This window comes from Otolemur garnettii, unplaced genomic scaffold (assembly GCF_000181295.1).
Source record: "Otolemur garnettii isolate 467f Iridium unplaced genomic scaffold, OtoGar3 scaffold00056, whole genome shotgun sequence".
Lineage (NCBI taxonomy): Eukaryota > Metazoa > Chordata > Mammalia > Primates > Galagidae > Otolemur > Otolemur garnettii.
The window spans coordinates 2,701,081-2,718,000 of record NW_003852451.1 but is presented as its reverse complement, the minus strand read 5'-3'; the positions used below and the strand labels follow the sequence as shown (position 1 = coordinate 2,718,000).

The 16,920-nt window shown below is 44.5% G+C and overlaps 1 protein-coding gene across 2 annotated transcripts in view; it reads right to left on the bottom strand.

Annotated features, from left to right (window-relative positions):
- Window positions 1-16,755, bottom strand: part of SFT2D1 (SFT2 domain containing 1) — a 19,147-nt gene extending 2,392 nt beyond the window's left edge. The window contains exons 1-7 of one of the 2 annotated variants that reach the window (XM_003792378.3): window positions 16,605-16,755; window positions 8,479-8,565; window positions 7,663-7,745; window positions 6,428-6,509; window positions 3,514-3,549; window positions 1,999-2,057; window positions 459-488 (exon numbers count right to left, since the gene is read on the bottom strand). In XM_003792378.3, the coding sequence (XP_003792426.1) occupies window positions 459-488; window positions 1,999-2,057; window positions 3,514-3,549; window positions 6,428-6,509; window positions 7,663-7,745; window positions 8,479-8,565; window positions 16,605-16,667 (440 nt within the window). In that variant the 5' untranslated portion in view covers window positions 16,668-16,755. The remainder of the gene's footprint in view (window positions 1-458; window positions 489-1,998; window positions 2,058-3,513; window positions 3,550-6,427; window positions 6,510-7,662; window positions 7,746-8,478; window positions 8,566-16,604) is intronic. The other variant, XM_012806746.2, reaches the window with a different exon arrangement.
- Between the last annotated feature and the right edge of the window lie 165 nt (window positions 16,756-16,920).

The following is a 16,920-nucleotide window of genomic DNA, read 5'->3' as shown; positions in this document are numbered from 1 at the left end:
AGGGGTAAAGCAGGAGCAGGCTGCTACCCGAGGCTGCAGATTTTGGGGGGTAAGGCAGGAGCAGGCTGCTACCCGAGGCTGCAGATTTTGGGGGGTAAGGCAGGAGCAGGCTGCTACCCGAGGCTGCAGATTTTTGGGGGGTAAGGCAGGAGCAGGCTGCTACCCGAGGCTGCAGATTTTGGGGGTTAAGGCAGGAGCAGGCTGCTACCCGAGGCTGCAGATGTTGGGGGGCAAGGCAGGAGCAGGCTGCTACCTCAGCTGTTAGAGAGATTCAGGATGTTTCCCTGTATACACGGTGTACGGCAAGCTATTACCTTGTTGAAAACCATTTATTTCCTTTTAGAAAAAGTCAAAGTCAACCAAAAAAAGCTTTTAAATATTATTTTAATGTAAAGATTATTTACATTCATGTGTGAAGATAACCAAAGGACTAGAAAATATAACTCAAACAAACTTACCTGGCGTATGGGATGTATGATAGGCTATACCTGCAAGAAAAATTCAGGAGTATTGACATGTATCCGAAGGATGGTTTTCTTTACACCAAATAGCCATATCTAACATTACAATAAATATAGCAGCGTAATACAGTACAGTGGTTCTCAAAGTGGGGCTCCACCCCTGTGGCAACAGCATTACCTGTAAAGTTACTAAAAATGCAATTAGGCCCCAGCCAAGGCTGCCTGAACCACAGGATTATTGTAATGAGTTATCTACATTTCAACAAATTTCTAGGTGATTCTGATGCCTGCTAAAGTTAAAGCTTCTTATAATAAGTACTCTTTTAATTTATTTTTTATAGAAACTGCAAAATAAATGAGAATACATTATATTCTCCTTTAGGGATAAATCAATTATTAGGTATAGATTAGCAATAAAGGGCAAAATATAAGAGAAAATAACCAAGGGATTCAACTTAAATTTCTTCACATTTCCATGAAAAAAAGTAAAAAAAAAAAAGAAATATATATATATGGTTAATCTGAAATAAGTAGGGAATTACATGGAAAACGCACTCATTACATCTGTCAGCGGAAAGGGAGAAAAAGCCCAAGAGAGGGACTGACCCAGACAGGGTAACATCAAATAGGACTTAGAACAGCAAAATCAGGAAGGCATTTACTCCTAGAAGGAAGAAAACCCCTTCACTGTCTAAATGGAAGCGCACAAGGAGCCAGGGCGCCTTCAACCCATCAGACCATTACACGGCCTTTTCTGTGGTGAGGCAGACGCAGCACAAGATACACAAGGGTCAGGGAGGGTCTGACCAGGAACAAGGGTATGAGTGGATATTTGGGACAGAGAGAGAGGAAAGCCAGAAAAGCAGCACACACTGAACGTCCTGATGGGAAATGCCTGGGACTAGACATGCTTTGGAGTGTTTGCACTACACTTACTGAGTAAGCATCCCAAATGCTCCAGTGAATATTTCTTTAGAGCATCATGTCAGCATTCAAAAAGTTTTGGATTGTGGAGCATTTTGGATTTCAGATGCTCAGCTAGTATGTAACAAGTATTTAGTCACTGGAAATTCAGAAGATAACACCACATACCACAGGTCCACATCATAGTAGTTCCGCCTTGTAATCACCCAGCAATAGAATACAGAATGCAAGGTGAACTCCCACCCCTGGGCTCATCCTGTGACATGGCCTCACCTTTTATAGATTCATGTGGCATTCCTTGTATTTCTTATCATTTCTTTCCCGTGTCATATAAGGTGGGATGCATCTTTGTGTAAACTGTGGGGGCGCAGCACCCCACTCCCCCATGGGAGACACCCCCTCCACAGCTCTCCCTAATGGTACCACTGCGCATGTGGCCAAGCCCAGCAGACTCACCCCAGTACTCACTGCCCTCAGCTGACCCTGCAGGTGGGCTGGGTCCAAAGCATGTGTAACTTCCGGGGGAAATGCTTGGGCTTTACAGGATGCTAACAAAACGCTTATCACACCTCAGTCAATTGTAACGTTTTAATAAGTGACAGAAGAGACTTACCAGGTCATTGATAAAAACTGCAATATGCAGAATAGTAAGGCCAGACCCTTCTTATGCCACTAACAGCAAAAACACAGGAATAAATGAGTTTATTAGAATTTTAAAAAATCTTTTTCACAATCACATTTAATTCATCCTATTCAAAAACGCAGATGACAACTCCATTTATTTTCTTTGTTAAATTTTCTCTGATAAGTTTAAGATACAGTTGATTTCACATTCAAATATCCATAAAGTACATTTCCTTTTTAAAACTACCTGTATCCACTAATTTAAATGCTGCAAAATATATGCCTTTACATAAATGTCACTGAAACTGCATATGGGCTGAGAACACTAAGCTCTTAAAGGCTCTATCTTTAAAGTCAATAACTTTTCCAGAATCAATATTTAAAACCCGAATTAGTTACATCTATACTGTATGTGACATTTACTTATTTTACTCATTCCTACTTGCTCCTTTAAGTTTTTTTTTTTTAAAGAAAACTGTATTTTATTGTGATCTTCTAGAATAATATAAGCAGTTTTCATGGCTGTTTTGAAATGATCTAATTTAAGAATTCCTGTTCATCTTATTTTTTACTTTTATCTATTTGCTATCATTTTTAATCTACTATTTATATATTAACCATCTACTAGACAATTCCAAAATCACAAATCATCATTCCATAGGGATATGCAAAAATTATTTTAAAATATTCTTTTATCATTGGGAAATAAGGTGTGAGTCTCATGTAACTAAAGTTCAGTCTTTACATCATAAAACTAAAAAAGAGAATTAGAACACTTTTGATAGAATACAGTAGAATCTCTGTAAGTTGATCACCCAAAGGACTGAAACAAACTAGGCAACAGACAGAGGTGGTCACCATAAGGAACCAGGCCTGCCGTACTGACAGGCCCGTCTGGTCTGTAAGAATTAGGTCACCTCGAGGAGGTGGGCAGCTGTGGAGGGACTGCTGTTTTTCTAAGATTATTCTACACTACCCTGTCTTTTTAAAAATGTTTACTTGTTGATACCTCAAGAGCTGCCAAAAACCCTTCTGGGAAGGAGACAGAGCACAGTAAGTAAATATAACGAGGAGGTGAGGACACCGGACAGTAAACTAAATTGTAATAATGTGACTTCTTTAAAGGCTAAGCTGTTAACCTTATTTAAGTGGCAGAAAAGTGGTTTAGGTGCTTTTGTCTGTTTTGGGTCAATTTCTTTTGTTTTCTGGGCTTCTCTCCTGGTTTCACCCCCTTGCTACTCATCAATGCACCTGCTGGTCCACTGCACAGCCCCCACCTAGCAGTGGCCAGCGAGAACAGACCCTGGGCAAGCAGCCCCAAAGCGTGTACACGTTTACACAGACAGGAGGATCTATGCTTGTGCAAACACTAGCTGGGTGAGAACACCCAATCTTTGAAGGGTTTTACAAAGCAGACTTCAAACTATTTTGAGATAGTGGTGCGATGCCACTTCACCTGGTGAGGTGAGTGCCAGCACAAAGCTGTGGTGGCTGATGTACTTACCCAAAGAGCAGCACACAGGGTAAGCACGAGACACAGCTATAAGGGAAGAGAGGAAACTGTAAACGTGAGATCCTTCCCAAGGCCTCTTACAACCGCGTGGCTATTCCACTTTCCCTCACACATGTAACATACTGAAGAACAAAGAGACTAACGTGGCTGATTTTACCTGTCTGCTGCACAATTATTATTTTAAAATCCATGATGGCAATATTCCTTGGCAATTATTGACTAAGTAAATTGAAAAAATATTTGGAGAATGTTTTGGGTTTTTTTTTAGAGACAGAGTCTCACTTTGTCATCCTCGGTAGAGTGCTGTAGTATCACAGCTCACAGCAACCTCCAGCTCTTGGGCTTAGGTAATTCTCTTGCCTTAGCCTCCCGAGTAGCTGGGACTACAGGTGCCTGCCACAATGCCCTGCATATGGGGCTGGTGCCCTACTCACTATGTTTTGGTTTTTGAAACAGAGTCTTACACTTTTACCTGAGCTACAGTGCAACAATGTCATCACAGCTCACAGCAACCTTAAACTCCCATGCTCAAGCAATCCTCTTGCCTCAGTCTCCTTCAGGGTCCTACGTAGCTGGGACTACAAGCACCTAACACTACACCCAGCTAGTTTTTCTGTTTTTTTTTTTAATAGCAATAGGGTCTTGCTTTTGCTCAAGCTCGTTTTAAATTCACAACCTCAAGCAATTGTCCCGCATTGGCCTCCCAGAGTGCTGGGATTACAGGTGTGAGTCACCCTGCCTGGCAATTAAGTCTGTGAAATCATCCTACTGTTGCCTTGGAAGCTGTGCACTGACACCGTAATCTAATCCACTCTTCAAAGCAAGTTTGGAACTCTTTTTCTGGAATGGTCATCAGAGCTATTATCTTCCAAGCCTTGACAATTAAGTTCACGAACTCACACTGTGCACTTACACCAGCAGCACTGTACTAACAACTTGCTGAGGTTTCATAACTTTGGTGTATCAGTGTCACACAGCTGTGTTTGTGTCAGCATGTGGTGGTGTCCCGCTGAGTGGCATTCACTATCATTGTTATGTGTTTTTGTGTGCCAAACAGCTCTGATGGCCATTCCAGAAAAAGAGTTCCAAAATTGCTTTGAAGGGTGGACGAGGTGCTGGTGTGGGTGCACAGCTTCCCAAGGGAAGCACTTCGAAGGTGACCCTAGAGATACTCAGCAATGTTACTCAGCTTTACGTAATGATACTCCTGTAACAGTTTTTCATACAGAAAGATCATGAATGTTTGAGAGTATATAAGATAATCAGTAAAGTTGGGCAGGTTTGTTGTGCCATAATGAGCCTCAACCTCCCTTGATGCCAATCATTCCGTCTGCGGTTTCCTTTCTCTGCGTCAACAAACAGAGGGCTCCGGGGAACACCAATATTCCACATCCTGTAAAAGCAACTCCACCCACCCTTCACCTGTGTTGGCAGAAGCAGGTACAGGAGTGACCATGAGAAGTGGGTTTGGAGTTACAAAGACCCAACAAGAGCCTGGCTGATGTCTGTTACCTGAGAGTCAATTTATTTAGTCCTGTTATTTCTTGTTCTTTAAAATGAGGAGTTTCTATCTGCTTTATAGGGCTGTTGTAGTGAATGCATGTCTGCAACGTGCTTGAGTTAGGGGACGGCACAGGAAGGTGCTGAGAACGTAGGAGAGCTTCTTTACCACCATTACAAGGCATGATCTCAGGTGAGCAGCAAATCAAACAAACAAACAAAATATCTGACACAGTTCCCACTCCACTAGGGAAATATGTCAGATGTGCAAATGTTTCTGCATTCTCTTGATGCAAGTAAGTAAGTAAAGGTTAAGTGATACGTGTACAGACATTTTAAATAAAACAAATCTAAGTAAAATCTTAGTGAAATATAAACTTATAATCTAACAGTAAAGGATAATTTCTTAGAAATCTAGGTAAAGTTAAATCCTAAAATATATGTTGCTATACATACTGATATTGCAATTTCAAAATAACTGGAAGAGTTCTAAAAAATGGCATAAATTATACAGTTGAATAGAGACACTAAAAAATTAAGCTAAAATGAGTTTTTCTCTGTTGAGGAGACGCGAAAAGACTGTCAGGCAGATTAGAGTTAACAAACATTTCTTATAAATTGACATAGGTTAGCTGTGTTTGTAAAGCTAATATTAATAGCCATAAGTAAAAACTCATCAGTTAGTGGTGATATTTAAATTCTTTGAATATCATAAATAAGGCAAAGGAGATCTACAAGAGACACAAGGAAATGAGTCAGGAGCCAGAAGCCCCAGTGGAGAGGGGCTATAGGCCCCCTGATCTGATAAACACCCACAGGGCAGGAGGAGGGAGACAGGTGTGAACTCTCACGTTCTCCAGGCTCATGATAAAGAGACCACTTAATTTAAGAGTGAAGAGCCGGGGTCACGAACAGAACACACAAAGTAATGAATGGTGCACTCAAAGGCACTGTCACGGACGCCACACTGGCAGGATTACTTGTCAAGGAGGCAAACTGGGAAGGGACAAAAGCCAGATGACAAATCACTCAGCTGTCCCTGAGAAGGTCCAAACGGACACGGAAGCAACCTACATTCTATTCCTACCCTCCAAAAGGTAGGACAATCTGTTAGGAAACAACCTGTAGGGCTTAAAAATAAAAATACATCCAGCTCTGATGTCATTTTAAATACACACAGCTACAGTGTTAGACAGATGCGACAGAAAGCAGGCTTTGCCCAACCAATAATTTTAGATAATACTGTACAATCTAAACTCTTCATTGCACAGCCTTGAGGATATAGTTAGTTATTACATTCAATAAGAGACACTGGACATAGTCCATACGTAAGAGCAGGCAATTATTCATGAAATAATAATGCAAAAAATACTTTAATAAATTTTTAAAAATTTTCTTTACTTACAAGCATAATAATTGTTGCAAGCAATCTTGTTGTCTCAAACATTTTCTTCAGTTGCTTCAAGGGTCCCATTAAAAAGCATGTGCTATTTGAAACAAATAAAATAACTGAGGTGGGCATACTAATTTGTCTAGCTATATAAAATCATGGGCTTTCAAAAAAAGAACCTCTATGTTAGTTTATTTAATAAAAATAATAAATGTTTTGCTTTTTTCCTTAATTAAAAAAAAATAAAACCAGTTATGACTATGTCAGCAGACATGCTGTGGTTCAAATGTGGTGCCCCCCAAATTGAGGCGTTGTCAATGTGCCAGTGTTAAGAGGGCTCCTCCCTCGTGAAATGGACCAAGACTATCACCGAAGAGGCTTCACAGGAGGAAGCTCTCCCCTCCTCTGGCACCGCCAATGCGGCATCCTGCCTCCCTCTGTGGGATGCCGTCCTCAACAGACACCCAACCTCTGCGTGCCTTGGTCTTGGACCTCCCAGGCTCCAGAACCGTGAGAAATAAATTTCTCTTCTTTCTAAGCTGCCTAATCTGTGACACTCTGTTACAGAAGCACAAAATGGACCATGACAGTGTATCAAAAGACACGCCAAAAATTCCCAAACACCCAGGCTGAAGTAGCCACGGTCTCATCCTGTTTAACCTTTGTCAGCACCACCACCATCAGATCTTTTTCTGGCTTATTATCTGGCTGTTTCTCTCATTACATTAACCCCGCGAAAACCAGGACTAGAGCGCAGGACCTGTAAGTCTTGGCTCTGGAGTCACAGTCTGCTGGAGTCCTGCCCCAGCCAGCTGGGGCATCACCCTGGACCAGTGACCCACTGCTCTGGACTGCTCTCTCCAGCTAGCTACTAAGCAGGAACTAACAGTATCTACCCCATAAATTTGCTGTAATACATGTAAATATTTAGAATAGTCTGTGGTATACAGTAAATGCCCCCAAATGTTGCCTTTTCTTATCAATGACATGTAAATATTTAGAATAATCTGTGGTATACAGTAAATGCCCCCAAATGTTGGCTTTTCTTATCAATGACATTCTATCATGGGAGCCAGCATATAGCAAAGTCAATAAATATTTACCAAATTAACATAAATTTTGTGTCTGAATTTACAGTCTGTGCAGAGCTACAAAAACGCATCCTATGAGGAAAGTGCTTATTAGAAAGACATTTGGTTGCAACGAAGTAGCAAACAAGCTACTTTGAGATGCCAAACTTACATACATACCTGGCTAATGCAGAAAGATTTCCAAGGGTATAGAACACTGCAAAAAGCTTTATGCCACCTGGAAGCCACAGCAATCCAGTTCCCTAAGTTAAGATAGTATAGTTATGTAAAAATAATTGTATAATTTTAATAGCTAAAAATATAAATGTGCTACTATAGCAGTCATACAAACATTATGTAATAATACAGTACTTAAATATGAATGTGCTTGGATCTAGTCTCTAATGACACAGAAAACAGAATCAGCTAATTTTCAATGTTATATGCTCATTTGAATCTTCTCCCTGTTTACATATGTATAAATGAGTCATAAGAAAACTTGTACTTGTCAGTAAATCTCACTCTATATTAATTAAATATTCATATAAAAGGGTAAGTTAGAAAAGGTAATAAAAACATCTAAATTATTAACTCACAAGCTCTCTTAATATACATTGATTTTTCTCAAATAAAATTATTTCAGCATTCTGTAAAACTCCCTAAATTATTAACTTATACACCATTTTATTGATTCTATGCTTTACTTCACATTACTAAATACTGTGGACCCTCATAGTTGCCCACCTCCCTGCACTGCCCACCTCCTTGAGGTAACCTAATTCTTATAGACTGGACATACCTATCAGTATGGCAGGCCTGGCTCCTTATGCTGACCGCTTTGCTACAGTCCCTTAGGTGGTCAACTTACAGAGGTTCTACTATACATTCATCAAAAGTAAAACAGGGATTGAGATAAAGCAGACTGCTTGTTGGTACTAAATGGGATTACTAGTCTAATACAAAATAAAAAATAAGCAACAGGAAGCCTTGACTCACAAGCATAGAAAAAAAGATGCCGCAGACAAAGCAGATGGCAAACCACTTCAACCTGGTGTTGAAGCTAAGGGACGAGGCGTCCAGGACCTTGGAGAGGAATGGGAGAATTCAGAATATGCTCTTAAATCACCAGCCACCAATCTGAGTCTTTGTACTAAATTAAAACGAAGTTTCAATATACACTCTGAATCTGCGTATCATTTTACATACTGTAGTATCACTGCAGAATATTAAGATTCCATGGTTGTTAAGGCAAGTATAAACACAGTCTAGGAATCACATGATATTGAAGAATAACTTAAGCCTGATAATTTTATGTTTCACTAAAACCCAGCAGACGCATACTGATAAGGACAAAATGACATCGTACATGATATATTATAAAATACACAGGGAATAAAAAAATAGTATGGAACAGGTGAAACAAGCCAGGCAAAATACTGGTAACCGCTGAGGCTGGCGAGGGCACACAGGGTTCACGACACATTCTCTCCAACTCTGTAGATCTTGGGGCATATTTGGTTAGTGCCATAGGTGGGGATAGTTAGGCAGGAACTGTTCTCAGCAAAATCCTTTAAGGAAGCAAGGCAAGCTGGGTAAAAAAGCAGAAGGGACCCAGTAAGGATGTGGTGTCAACTGTCGTGCAGCTGGGGCTGCAGTGTGGATTGCAAAACAGCACAAGTCCTGCTATGAGGCAGGTCTGGCCTTCTGGAACCCACTGGTCACTCTGTAGGCTTGGATGGAATCAGGTGCATAGCAGGGCACAGCACTTAGCGTCCAGCAGCTGGAGGGTGCCAGCCCACCTAACAGAGGAAACTGGCTGAAGTCCATCAGGCACACATTCCACAATCTCACTACAAAACGTTCACTTATATCCAACTCATAGAAGTCTTGGGTATTGTCAAACCATTGTTAAGACACATTTTTTAAGATGATAATTCATTCTATAGCAACAAAAGTCATATATGCCATGCAAATTATACCCAAATTATGTGGGGAAAAGCAGAAATTATTACGCATATTTTATACAGTATGATAATCCAGCATGCAGTAATGATTAAGTAAACGCATTTAGATTATTAAGTACAATGTTAAAACATATTTCTCAATGAGGCTGAAAAAGTATCAGCAACAGCTGTTTGAAGAAACTAGAAATACACAATAAGGATTTATATTCCAAAATTTAAATTTGTCACTTACACTACCATATATACTTAAAAATAAGTGTATGTCATGTTTATAATGTAGTTTTTAATAAGTAAACAAAGAGAGAGACGTGTACACTCAATGGCTCAAATACCTTTGGTTGCATTCCTTACCTTGACAGATTAGCCTGTGAGTCCTTAGGTAGCATGAAAAGTAGACAAAAATAACTAAATATTCTGTCAATAAAACATATCACTTTTTAACATATTTTAAATGTTTTTAAAAATGTGCTTTAATTCACTTTCTTGTTTCCAGCAATATCATCTGTTCATAGCAAAGCTGATCACTTGATTTTAAACAAAGAATTAATTTGCCCATAAAAACATATAAATTTCATTAGTTCTGATCAGGAAACTTTCGCATCAAGTACATTTTATCTGCATAGAACAGGGTACATGCTAAAGACTACATTATACAATAAGTGATCTGTTTAAAAAATGGAGATGTGCTATCAGTCTGACTTAGCCATTCTACAATGCAGACATACGCTGAAACACCACGCTGTACCTCATAGGTATGTACAATTTTTACTTGTCAATTAAAAAACAAAAACCGTACACTAATCATGATTTCTAAAGGTTAAAGGGAGTCCACAATGGTGGGAGAAGGACTTGGGAAGAGAAGCAGCAGTACCCATTTTTACTTTCTTATAAAGTTTAAATCATCCCACTGTTCATAAGTTCGGTTGTTGGTTTTTAATGGCCAGTTTATTTTCTCTGAGCCATGAAACAGCATGCTTATTTGTACAGTGGTGGGTCTTCCTCTTGTTCCCATCGTCCACTGGATGATCTTTAAAATGAAACATTATGACAAGTTATTTCCATTTGTAAATGTGGAATGTTGAATCTATAGGGAAGTGCCTTTCTGAGTCTTGCAGGTTTCCTAATTAGGAAAACTTGCCATACTTCGACATGAGAGAAAACCTGGCTGTGTCCCTTCTAGCCAGGACGCAGGAGGGCCCTGCATGCCCAGGCAGCCTCAGCTGGAGCGTACCTGTGACTCTCTTCCTACCAGTATCAGGAACAGCCCCCCAAGCCCAGCAACTTTGTTCTCTCTTAAATCTAGTCTTAGAAAAGAAATACACTTAAAATTGCCATTCCCCCATAGCCCCTCCTGCCAAAATTGCTGGCAATTATTATACTTGTTACCAAAGGAAGAGGAAGTGGAAGGAAAACGCGGCCCCAAATAGGGGCCACTGTCCTCACTCTCAGTGCTGTCCTCTTGCCACTACCAACAATGGCAGTGCCTGCAACCAGCCTTCATTAACTTTAATAAACAAAGCAACCAGAAGCGCTCATATTCCTAAGAGCCACAACATGAGGATGGATGAAGGTAGCTCACAGCGTGGCTGGTGATGGAGAAGCAGAGAACAGAGCCGCAGGCCAGAATAGCCGGCAGGTCCAGGAACCTGCTCCCAGGCTGCAGCCCCGAGTAGAGGAAGCTAGCTGTGGCTTTCCTTTACAGATGTGCTGACTTGAGGGCTCCCCTAATTCCTTCTTGAAAACAGCAGTGAAAGCTGAGTAGACAAGTGATAAAAAGAAACAGGCCCTGGGGGCTCCACAGGGCCATCCAGGCAGAGCTGCCCCGGCCCTGCCCCCACGTCCTGTGGGTGTCTGCTCTCCCTTCACACATTGCTCCCAGCACAGGCCCACCTGGACCCTGGCAGCACCTGTGTGATTACCACCACCATGTGGGCAGTCTGGCCTTTCTGCTTCTCCGCCCTTCTCTGGCAGCCTGTCCCCTCCACCACAGGGCGCTCTTACTGCCCAATCACCCCATCTCCAAAGTGCAGCCATGGCTCCTGACAGCGGCTGACCCGCAGCCTCCACCCCGGGGCTCCTGGCCCCACAACAGTCCCTCTCCTTTCATTTTCAGTGGACATTATTAGTACACAGAACAGTGCTGCAACCATCGGGCAAAATCCCACCATGAATCAAGCTCCTTCCTCTTGGTCCGGCACCTTTATCCTTACTGTAACCAACTCCAAATTTCTGCTTCCTGCCCCAACACTTCCACACTTCGCAGACACCCTCCCGTTCACACGAGAACCAAAGCTATCAGTGGGAACTCCCTAGCTTTCCTGCTGCCACCAAACTGCCAGATACCCCTGGCAATAACACGCACCCCCCCAGTCCTTCCTCTGGGTGCCACAGATGGGATCCTCCCCTTTGAACTAAGGTCAACTTGTCCAGGTGCTTCAGACCTGTCTCTGAGGGTGTGGGGGGAATTCACACTATCAGGTTTTTCCACTGAGACAGGAAACAGAAAGCTTTGCTTGAAGAGTTTTAAGAGCTATCTGTCTCTGACAGATGGAACAAAAAGGGGAAGCTGGCCAGAACCATCTGGGACCCAGGATGCCCTGACAAATGCCCTCTAGTCACCCTCACTGCTCCTTAGCTGACAGCAACCATCAGCCACTGAAAGAACCTCCCTTTAACCCTGACAGTTCACAGGTGCCACAGAGGAGTCCCCTACACCTTTAACAAAATTAAATGGAAGGTGGAAACTAAGACACACTCACCAAGGCTCTCTCTGCTGCTCTGAGAGCCTGCCCTGCCCTGCCCTGCCCTGCCCAGTGGCAGCCTTCTGTTTCTCGTTCCTTCAAGAAACTTGCTTTTGTTTTACTGTCAGGATTCTTCCCTGTGCTAAGCCAAGAACTCCCCTGGCCTTCAGACCAGACCTTGGTTTGGCCTCCACTTTCCTGCCCCGCCCCCCAGTGAGACCACATCTATAACTTCAACCTTACACAGTCTTAAGCTGGCCCGACTGTGCCCGTGCCCCCACTCCCTCCCTCCCTCCCTCCCTCGTGGTGACTGCTCAGCACCAGCCTGTGGGCACTGCCTGCACCTGCCCCAGTACCCAGGCGCCTGGCTTAGGATAAATCCACCTGCCTGCCGCTGTCACGAACATGATGCAGATCGAGCAGCTCTCACATTAGGAAGGTTCACAGTTCCAGAAGTGCCTGCACACGCCATGTATGGTGGGGGCCACTCTCTGGGTCCCAGCTAAGGCTTCTTGCTGAGTCTTTGCACAGCACAGGGAAGAGGAGATGGTATTTCTGGGGACTCCTTTATAAGGGTGCTAATTTCATTCCCACTCATGCCCCGAAGGCCTCACTATTATCACTATCAGCTGGTGACTAAGCTTCAACATATGAATTTGGGGGAGACACTGTGTGACTTCTAGTCCTGACATGGGTGATTAGCGGCAAACCTGGCTGGCCTCAGAGAGAAGCTACTACCCATGCCCCCCACCCCCAGGGCTCAGAGCACTGCCTAACCCTAACCCTAACTCAGAGAGGGGCAGTCAAGGTCTCAGGCTCCTCGGCCCCTGTGCCTTTCACAGATTTCATTCCCAGGGGTGCCTGCCTCCCAGGGCTCCCCTGAGGCCATGGGGGAGGGCCTCCTCAGGCTGGGCACAGCTGGGAAGCTCGCCTGTCACCTCCACCATCCTAGCTTCACCTTTCACCTGACTCAGTTGCTGCAGAAACAGAAGTCACTTCCCCATCCTTCAATTCAAGGGACATTCTTGGGACTTTCTATCTCAACAGCATCATGAACTGCCGTGCTCCCCTCTTTGGCGACACTCTCTCCCCTTCACTCCTCCCACACTGCTGCCTAGTTAGTACCTTACCTTCTGTCCCTGCTGCTCCTCCTGGGGTCTCCTCTGCAGCTTCTGGTCCCTCTCCCAGGACATCAAAGTTTCCTCCTCATCCTTCTCTATACTCTGTCCCTAACAACCTCCTTCACGCCCAGGATAGGCACAGGGAAGGAGGCAGAGCAGGTGGGTATCACACTTGCAATCAATCTTTTAAGTGAGGAAAGCAGAGAGTGTGCTTGATTTGTATATTGTTAGGTATTTTTCTCGTTACCATCTTCCATGTGAGAATATTTAAAGTGAAACATTATGATCAATTATTTCCACTTGTAAATATGGAATAGTGGATCAATAGAAAAATGAGTTGTCTCAAACCTTGGGCTATGGTCCAAATACTTATGCCCTCAGCCCCAAATTCATATGTTCCAAATCCTCACCCCAAGGTCATGGCATTAGGAGGTGGGTCCTTTGGAAGGTCATGAGCAGGGATCCTCAAACTTTTTAAACAGGGGGCCAGTTCACTGTCCCTCAGACCGTTGGAGGGCCAGACTGCAGGCCCCAGGATGAGTTGGCTGCTAAGTAGGACGTGCAGTGGCGGCAAAAACACCCAGCGGGCAGGATAAATGTCCTAGGCGGGCTGCATGAGGACACCTGGTCATGAGGGTGGAGCCCTCACCAGTAGGATTAGTGCCCTAGGAAGAGGAGGAAAAGACTGAAGCTCCCTGCTGAGGAAACAATGAGAAACTGGCAGGAGGACACACACCAGGACCCTGACTGTGAGGGCACCCCATCTCAGATTCCGGCCCCAGAACCGTGCAGAATGAATGTCTGTTGTTGAAGCCGCCAGTCTGTGGTGTTCTGTCCCAGCAGCCAGAACTAAAATACATCGCCTTAGCTGTGTGCACAGTAGCACGACCAGGTGATGATCTCTGTAGAAACCCAGTTACACTAAACGAGGTGATCCCCTCATGGCAGAAATTCAGTAACTCAGAAAATATTTACTGAGCACTTACTAATGCCTGCCACTGTCTAAGAACTAGAGATTCAGCATCGGCCAGCAGCGCCCCACCCTGGAGGAGCCAGCCCTCCAGCAGCACGTCTTAACCTGTTCATTGCTATGTAACAGGATACCTGAAGCTGGGGGTTTACCAAGAAAAGCAGTTGATTCAGCTCTTGATTCGGGTGGCAGGAAAGTCCATGCTGTGGGGCGCTGGCCCTGCTCAGCTCCTCCTGAGAGCCATGCACCAGACATGGTGGGAAAGCAGAAAGGCAAATGGGGCGTGTCCAAAACAGACCAGACAGGAGGAGGAGCCTCACTTCAGAACAACCTATTTTCTCTAGAACTGACTCATTCAAGAGCAAGAACTCACCTCTGCAGCTGGACTCAGCAGGCCAGGTCCCAGGACCCCCACGTGACCTACTTACAAAAGAGTGCTACCTGACTCAACAGCCAAGAAGCTGTTGTGCCCAGCAGTGGTCCCTCAGGAAGCAGAAGTGGTTATGAGATGGGGGGGGGGCAGTCCCCAGCACAAGTGTGCTGTGTGAGTGGCCTCCAGATGAGTAAGAGGGAGAACCTGAGCTGGGTCTGCAGACAGCTCTGTGTGCCGTGCAGTCGTCAATATGCTGATCCACACGCTGCTTCTGCCACAGTAACAGCCCAGGGTTAACCCAGTGCCCAGCCCACATCACAACCACATGATACTGTGTCTGAGTGCAAAGCTCAAAGCAGAATGTTATGTACTGAGGGTCTGTGTCCTCCGAGAAATCTTATGTTGAAGCCCTCATGAGTGGCATTAGTGTCTTCATAAAAGAGGCCACCATGTGAGGGCATAGCCAGAAGGTATCACCTATGAGCCAGGAAGTTCCCATCTCCTCAACTTAAATTTTTTCATGACATTTCTTAGCGCCATCTGAGACATTGTATACTTGTTTATTGTGTCCTCCAATTGAAAAGAAAGTTGCATGTAGGGGAGGTCTTTGTGTTCATCATTAGCATCCTGAACAGTGCCAAACCTATGTAGGTACTGGAATATTTGATAAATGATTACCTCTTCTGAACTCACAGCACTTGCCAATACCAGTCACTCTGATCTTTGGTCAATTACTTCTCTACTTATCTTTCTTCCCTCCAGATAGTGGTCCCAATAAAAAGGGTAATACCATCTTCATGCCTCCAAGGATCAGACCAAAACTTTGCAACAGAACCTACCATGATGGAAATGTTCTATGTATACACTGTTCAATACAGCAGCCATCACCCACATGTGGCTACTGAAACTTGAAATGTGGCTGGTACAACTAAGGAATTTTAAAAATTTCATTCCCTTGTAATTAAACTTAAATGGCCAAAGGTGGCCCTGATGGTGTGTTGTACAACACAGACCTAGAACCTCAGTGGAACACAATTATGAAATGAGGTGGTTAAACCACACACTGCCTTACTGACATTTCTGATGTTACTCTTTATAGTTATGGAATTCAGCAATAGCAGATACTTGCAGTCTTTCTGAACCCTTAGACACTAGCCCAGAACTCCACTCACAAGAAGTGCTTTTTATAAACCTGATGACAAGGAAGTCATGAAAGGAAATAAAGATTCCTGTGTAGTATAATTCAACTTGAAACGTTCAGTGACAGGCCAACAAGAATTTACTAGCATTCAATTAAAAAGATACTTATAAAGCAGTTCCTGCTCCACTGCTATTTTTAATCCTCTTGCTGGAAGAAGTAACCCTTATCAAGTCCTTTGGGTAAAGTGCAGACACAAGGGCTTTTATAAAAAAAATTCTCTCACCACGGCTCACTCCCTTTTAACACAGTATGCCCTGTCCGTTTCTTCTCCAGTCTTCCTGCTTCCAAAAGATCCTTCTCACACAGACGCTCATGGTACCTTGACCTCTAGACGCAAACGTATGCAACAAGCTGTAACATCTCAGCTTACTACAGCACGCAGGACAGACTCCCGCACACCTACTTGCACTGAAAAGGCTGAGTTCAGAAACAACACCTGGCTCAGAAACCCAAGTGGAGGAGCCTGGGTTATCTGGGAGGGGGGAGACAAACCGTAAAGTGGGCTCCTGAGTCAGAAGGCCGAATGGGGAGCGGACAGGATGCGGCTCACAGTGGACTTATGCAGACCCCATGACACACTGGAAAGTTCCCAAATTCTCCCCAAAAGGCGGGAAGCGCCCTCCGAAATCAACTGGCGGAGCAGAGGAGGCCACCTCCGGCCCGCCCCCCGCCGCTGCAGCCCACCCTCACTGCCGCCCGGCGGGCGGGCGGGCGGGCGAGCCCCGGGGCCGGGCGAAGGCGCAGCGCGCTACCTGCGAGGTCAGTCCTTGCTCCTCGTCGTCCTGGCCGCTGAGGACTCGCCGCAGCTTATCCATGGCCCAGTCCCCGGGCGGCAGCGCCGGTTCCTCGCGCCAGCCAAGAAACCCGGAATTCGAACCTACAGCCAACCGGAAGTCCGGACAGGCCCTCTTCCGGCGCGTCTCGCAGCCCGAGCGGCCGCCGTAGCGATGTGCGCATGCGCGTCGGCTTCCCGGCAGCCCTCCCAGGTGCGAGACCCGGGAGCAAGCGCGGCGGCGTATCGGTCCCTTTCGCAGCGGTCGCGCGCAGGGACACGGTACGGTTGTCGGG